We start from the raw sequence: 7,163 nt of genomic DNA on the forward strand, positions 1-7,163 counted from the left end.
TGTCCACATTTGCATATAATTTTGTGTCTGAGTTCGAGCCTAAATTTGCATGAGATTAGGAATCATTTTTTACATCCAATATGGCATCCTTGGTTTCACCTTTTTTTCAGCCCCATTTTGCATCATGTTTTATGTCTTTTCTTACATCTTTTTTTTTTTTCCTTTTTTGCACCCAAGTTTGCATCCCAAATTTACACCATTATTTGCATCATCATTTGGCATATTAATTTGTAACATTTTTTGCTTCTTTTTAACACTCAACTTTGCATCTTATTTTACATCTAGTTGTTGTCTTTTTTTGCATCTAATTTGGTGCCCATTTATGTGTCCTTGTTTTTGCCCAATTTGATATCCTTTTGTATGCCATGTTTTGTTCCCTTCTTTGTGTCAACTATTGCACAATTTTTCACTTCTAATTTAAAACACTTTGTATGTCAATTGTTTGCATTTTGTATTAATTCCTAGTTTAACATCCAATTTTACTTTCAATTTTGCATCCATGGTTACATCCACATTTGACTTCTTATATAGAGTATATTTTTCTTTACATATATGACCCCCTTTATAGATTCATAGTGAAATATATGATAGTTTCTAAATATCATTAAAGCAGATATCACAATTCAAAATCATTTGTAAAGAAATTTAAGAGAAATTGACAACATCCATCCAAAAAAATAACAATGTGTCATTAAAAATTTTCAAAACATGTATAAAATAGAAACATAATACTAATAAAATCAGTATTATTTTTAATCAAAACAACTAAAATTCAAATATGTTTAACAAATCAAAATATTTCATGAATATCGTTATTCTATGATAAATTAACAACATACATAAATCAAACTCATCGTATGATTACAAAATCAAAATGTCTCATTGATATAGGGTAAATTCACAACACCCATCTAAACATAACAATGTCATTCTACACAATAATTTCTTCATAAAAAACAATGCATGTGCATGCCTAGCTACCACCACCAAGATCATCCTCATGATCATCTTGACCATCCTCATTACTCTGATCCACATCATCACCAACACCGCAACTATCATCATCATCTCCTCCTTCACCACCATCATCCTCATCCTCATCCTCATCATCTCCTGATATATGTTGAACATAATTTGGATCATCGTCTTGGCAATCATTACCTATAGCATTCTGACAAAAAAAAATCAATATTACATGTTAGTATTAATTACACAACACAACACATGTTTTTGTTATACAATGTTAACCATAAAATGAGGTAAGATATAATATCTAATAGTACTAAAAAATAAAATGAAAATATGGTTTAAAAGTATATTGGAAATCCAACTAAGATTACATACCATAGAGTCCATCCAAACAACAAATTCAACCCATCTCTTTTTCTGCAGCACCTCCTTTTCCAAATGATTTGGAGGTCTTCCATATTTTAGTTCCTATCAATTAGTAAATAGGGAGAAATTAGATTACAATGACTTTCTTCTAGTACAAAATTTATTAAAAAAATATCACATGTTTAATATACTTACAAAGGTTGTTATCAGTGCTTTTAAACCTTTCTGGCCACTACGATGAGTGACTTTTGTCTTGGTTAAACTCGCCTTGGATGCCTTGTCCTTAAACATAAACCAATTCAATTTATTTTCACACAAATACATGTCTAAGATACTTATAAGTATTAATACATTCTAAATAATGTTTAATGAAAAATTCAATACCTGAATGCTCTCATTGCCGGCTTTTCTTTGTGCATCCAACTTCTCATATGATTTTACAAGTTCTTTCCATACTTTAAATGGTATGTCAATAGGTCTTTGTTTCAGTCTTTGATCTTGAGGCATTTTTTTAATTTTTCTTGTTTGGTTAAAAATTTTGGTTAAAAAAAACCGAACAAGTAATTCACATCAATGGCATGGGGACTCTATGGATATGTGTAAAAAAATGGCTATAAAGAAAACATCCAAAAAACATATGAGCTCTCGCTTTGATGGTCACTTGGGGCATATGGTTGGAAAGGAACAACTCCATTTTCGAAAATCAAGGACAATCCTTTCTCAAAGTCCTTCCTAATATTTGCTCCAAATGTCTTAAAATGAAAAACAAAATTCAAACATCATCCTTAAACATCTCCCTTAGATATAATATTGGACCATAAATTCTTCACTTTTATTGTTATCGGCTCTGGAATGATTTTTCTATATGCAATTATATAATGAAATATGCGTGCACTAATAAAAAAACATTGAGTTTCATTTTTCATAATCACAAACAATGAAAAAAGAATCACACGTAACTAGCATCATTTTGGAAATTTTATATTTATTAAAAATCTTTAACATGTTTTCCTCCCATATCTCATAAAAAGGTGTGAAATTTTTTATATACTCTCCAATAAGTTCTACAACAAAACCAGTGATTTGGAGGTTTTACACTAAGTTTTTCAACATTGAGCTTACTAGGGCTTGCACCACCGGGGTTATTAGTAAGAATCTCATGAGGTTTGCATAGCCATGATTATTAGAATCAAAATAGTAGGATTTTCACTAAAAAACAGTTCATAGAGCTTTCCTGCTGGGGAGAAAATCACAAGTTCAACTTCTGCAGTGCAGAGCACCGAGAGCTCGTAAGCTTTCTTCAGCAATCCACCTACGTTTGGAAAATGTAGCCTGCCTGTTGGCGATGTTCTCAATCCTCTTCCTCTGCATCTTTCCCCTCACTATTCTTGTATGTCCTCTTTCGTTTTTCCCTCCAAACAAACCCTCTCAAATTGAGAAAGCAGAACAACTCACTCGATGAGAATCCGAATCCAATTATCGCTTCTAACAATAACCCAATACGATACCAGAAGTGATTACACAAAACCTCATTGACTCTTCATTTGTTTGGAAAAGAGCCAAGCATATACTTCTGACGAGGGTTTCCGTCTCAAGTCTGGCTCGCAGGACGTCGCTTAGTCAATTGCGAGAAAAGTTTTCCACTTGCCTGTCACATATGGTTTGTCACACTATATATTCAAATAAGGTTGATCATACTAACAATAAGGTTGTATAGTTTAAAAGGAGGGCTCTCCTGACTGCATTTGGTTGGTTTATAGAAAAGATTACTGGAATGTGTAATGTGAATGCTCTGCTAACTATTTTTTAAGCATTTGGAAGTATTAAAACCCCCTAGGATAATTAATGTAAGAACTGTTAATTAATGTGTAAAGATGGCTACTGTCCTTGGGCTACCTTAGCTGTTCGTGTTTAGTGATCTATGGTATTATGACTCCTCAAGTCACTATTAAACCATGAGAACCATGCCCAGGCAGACTAGTGTGACATTGTGGATGAGAAGCAAAACTAGACTCCTATAACCTCCTTTTTCATCCTTTAAATTAGAAAATTAACTGACTGTTCTACTAATCGTTCTTGAGCACCTGAAGATGTGCACCCTAAATAATAAGAATAATACCCTGTAACATATGAATAGTCCATCCTGTGCATGTGGGATATGCACATGAGGTCCAATAAAATCACTAACCAGAATACCAGGTGTTATTAAAGCCTCTACAGGTTGATATATATGAATGTTACAGTGTGCAGGAGTATGATTCAATTCCATACGAAAATACAAAACATCTGATAGGATTTCCTTATACCTCATAGGAAAACAACCATTGTCCCTTCTATAGATGAGCAGAATAAGTGTTTGGTTCTCTACACTAAATAAAGACAAAGTATAGTACTTATTGCTGACAAAATAGGATTTAAATCGCGGTTCAATTGCTTGACATTCAGTTGGTCACAGAATTGTAGAGTGCATAATCGTAAGTGATGTTGCGAGCCTCATTGCTCAAAGTCTAAGGGTCTTGCGAGCCATAATCACAGCCATGTATGGCATATCTTGTAATTATGGCATTTTATGAGGTCAATTCTTGTGAAGACATTTCAGTTTATAATAAATTTTGCACCTCAACAAAGTTTTGGCAAGACCTGGCTGAGCTAGGACATCAACAACACAGCTGATATGAATGACATAATCTAGCCTCAAGATGGAGCCTCTTTTTCTTCATCACTCTAACAATCTATGAAGTGGTGGAAAGCATAACAACTTCCCCTTGAATATGACACCTAAACTGAGTACAAATCCTAAATGATGCAGCCCTTGGTGCATGTCTCTCAAAGTATCGATATTTCAAATGTTGAAAGCTCTTGTGCCCATTTGATATGCATTCGATTGCAGTTCCCCTGAAGAAAGAATCTTATAAAGGTGAGGCCATGGCCAATATGTTAGCCATATCCATTGGAGTTGCCATTTCTTGACAACTTTAGTGTGATCAGTCCCACCATGATTCACATGGGCTTCTACTCAACACTGGCTGTTGCTATTGTAACAGTCTTCAAGCTCGTTGAACCCATAATATTGATAAGTGTATTCTTTGGGTCTCTGGTTTTCAAATTCTGCCTATGTTTTCCTCTCAGTATCAATATTTCAAATGCTGAAAGCTCTAATTCCCATTGCTGTGTATTTGATTGTGGTTTCCCTAAAGAAAGAAGCTTATAAAGGTGAGCCCGAGGCCAATATGTTGGCCATATCCATTGGAGTTACTATTTCAGCTTATGGGGAGGCCAAGATGAATGCATGGGAGGTGATTCTCCAGTTAAGTGCAGTTGCATGTGAGACTACCCAATTGGTTCTCATACAAATTCCACGAACATCAAAAGGGATTAAGTTGAATCCCATCACATCTTTGTTGCTCCTTGTTGCCTTGTTTTTCTCAGCACCCCCTGGGCCTTAGTAGAATACCCATTTCTGATAATCAGGGTCTCTTCCTTTGATTTGGATTACATGACATTTCTGCTTGTGCCTTGGCTCTTAATCTTGCAGTGTTTCTTCTGATAGGAAAGACTTCAGCCTTGACTATGAATGTTGCTGGTCTTGTCAAGGACTGGCTGCTCATAACATAATCTTTGTCTGTAATAAATGAAAAGGTTACAGTCATAAACTTGAGTGGGTGTGGACTGGCTTTTCTCGCTGTCAGTTACTATAATCATTTGAAACTTCAAGCTCCCAAGTCCAATGACAACCAACCAAAGTACCTCAGCAGTGCAGCTGATGCCAATGATGAAGGAGAAGGTTTGATAATGATGAGTGGGAGATTCTCAATGAGAGATTCAGAACCAGTAGAGAAAAATAAAAATCAATCTTCAGGATTAGGTATTTAGATCATTAATATTGTCTTGTGCTAGAGATTACTGTTCTTGGATTGGCTCCTCTATGCCCAGATTTATTTGCAGGGAACAAGCCAGTCATTCACAGTGAAGAAGATAATGACAAGATTAGTGTATAATGATGGACAAGATGGTGCCATGGTGCCAACCTAAATCTCAAGTAAGGAGATATCTGTTCATCAATTTGTCAAGAAGCATGGCCTACAATTCAATTGCTCTAAGTTTATCACTTCTTCCACCTGTCAAATAAATTGTTTCCTATTTGTTTAGTTGACTATGGTTCTAATAAATATACTATTGTTTGATGTAAAAAGACAAAACAAAACAAAAAATATCGAAAGTTGTGACCCCATTTTCTAACTACAAATTGAAATCGGATTACCATAGTGACCACCTCTTCTTATTGGAATCAAAAAGGGGGTGGGTTATGCACAATCCTCCGTATCATTTGCTATTACCAGAGATAATTAAAGCCACCCTAAACTCAAGTCTTAACTATGCTGATAGGGTGTTTGGGGAGGGGGATCCCTTACCAACCCACTATAATCTGCACAAAAGCATCCTAAGAACATATGCAAAATCAACCCTTCAATGAAATGATCCAAGAATATAGGTACTCAAACATTGATTTTATCAAAGAAAAATACAAGACAGAAAGAAAAGATCATAACAAGGATTAGAAGAGTCTAAGAACAGTGCTCACTGTCTACAGAGCCAAGACGAATGCAGAAGAGTTCTTCCCTCAGTTCCCCATCTGAGAAATCAGTTGCATGCCAGACCCAAGTTTTATCACTACCTGCGTGCTCCTGAAGTGACATTGGGGAATGAACTACAAGGCAAAAAAAAAAACAATATAATCCAGATAATAAGGATCAACACAAATTCTCGGCACAGAAATCCTCTTAAAACTTGGGCGTAAGATAAGCTATTACAATCTCAGGGGGGAAATTACATAAGAAAAAACAAACAAACAAATTTACATACTTAAATGGTTTGCACATATTTTCAATGTCTTGGATTGCCTCATGACCAGCCGAACCTTTGTAGTATCCTTGTGCATAAGAAACTTTACTGTTCCTACACCACGCTCCTTCCATTGATTCACATCATTGGATGAAAAATTGGAATGAAACTCTTCAGCAGATTGTTCTTCTTCCTACCCCACCACCACCATAAATGCCAGCAAGTATATATGAAAAGGAAATATATCAGGACTTTAGAGCTCAAAAAAGTTCAATCACTATCACCCTAAGTTCTGCTGATATGAAAGCCTATTTCTGTAGAGAAGAAGTTCTTCGATACTCTGTTCCTGACAGCGCTATCTCTTACAGTACTGTAGATGGGAGTAATGCAGTTGTTGCTCCACTAAGGAAATTTGGTTGCAAACCTACCATAATGCAGACACCATAGTGCATTATGACTCTTATTGAAGGATTGTCATTAGGGAACACTAAAGGAGATTACTCATTGATAATGAGCCAAAATGGAAGTAATAAAGTATCTATGTTGAGAGCTATTGCGGGGATGTGGTGTTTTGGTAAAGGAACTAATAGGTTCCATATTAAACACAAAAATAAAGAATCAAATAAATCTACTTTACCAGAAGTTGTCAATGATATTCAGCGACATAAGTCATGTTGTGATCTTGAAGTTACAGTGAATGACAAGGCCTGATCTCAAAATTTCATAAGGGTCCGAGTTGCTGATTGGAAGGCCAAGGCCCTGATCTTGAAGGACAAGATTAGGACTTGCTGGAGGGTGGACAGTCCTTATGTTAGGCTTGAATCTGCTCTAAAAAGGCAGCATGGAGGGCAACATCTTATTGGAGGAGAGCCGCAGAAAGGGAAAGCAATTCTGGGCTAGTTTGATGAACTGTTAGGGACTGTGATTGGTGCCCTAAACAGTCCCAGAATTGCAGCAGTGCAGCAAGAAGTCTACAGCACTTTTAA

At 35.7% G+C, this 7,163-nt stretch overlaps 1 protein-coding gene across 1 annotated transcript; it reads right to left on the reverse strand.

Annotated features, from left to right (window-relative positions):
* Positions 1-781: 781 nt before the first annotated feature.
* On the reverse strand, positions 782-1,996 carry LOC149213001 (uncharacterized). Its single transcript, XM_089390697.1, has 3 exons — positions 1,531-1,996; positions 1,345-1,437; positions 782-1,171 (listed from the first exon to the last, which is right to left on the reverse strand). Exons 1-3 carry the CDS (start codon positions 1,657-1,659, stop codon positions 974-976), a joined length of 420 nt encoding a protein of 139 aa, XP_089246823.1. The 5' UTR covers positions 1,660-1,996; the 3' UTR covers positions 782-973.
* Positions 1,997-7,163: the final 5,167 nt, after the last annotated feature.

This window comes from Pinus tabuliformis, chromosome 1_1 (assembly GCF_031772625.1).
Source record: "Pinus tabuliformis cultivar Carrire ecotype Pingquan chromosome 1_1, CPIR1, whole genome shotgun sequence".
NCBI lineage: Eukaryota > Viridiplantae > Streptophyta > Pinopsida > Pinales > Pinaceae > Pinus > Pinus tabuliformis.

What these genes read in the sequence shown, in the direction of transcription:
- LOC149213001 (XM_089390697.1), bottom strand. Translation starts at nt 1,659, where the DNA reads ATGTATTTGTGTGAAAATAAATTGAATTGGTTTATGTTTAAGGACAAG. An exon ending in AAGCACTGATAACAACCTTT is followed by an intron (nt 1,438 to 1,530) that starts GTAAGTATATTA and finishes ACTAATTGATAG; the next exon opens with GAACTAAAATATGGAAGACC. An exon ending in TTGTTTGGATGGACTCTATG is followed by an intron (nt 1,172 to 1,344) that starts GTATGTAATCTT and finishes TTTTTTTGTCAG; the next exon opens with AATGCTATAGGTAATGATTG.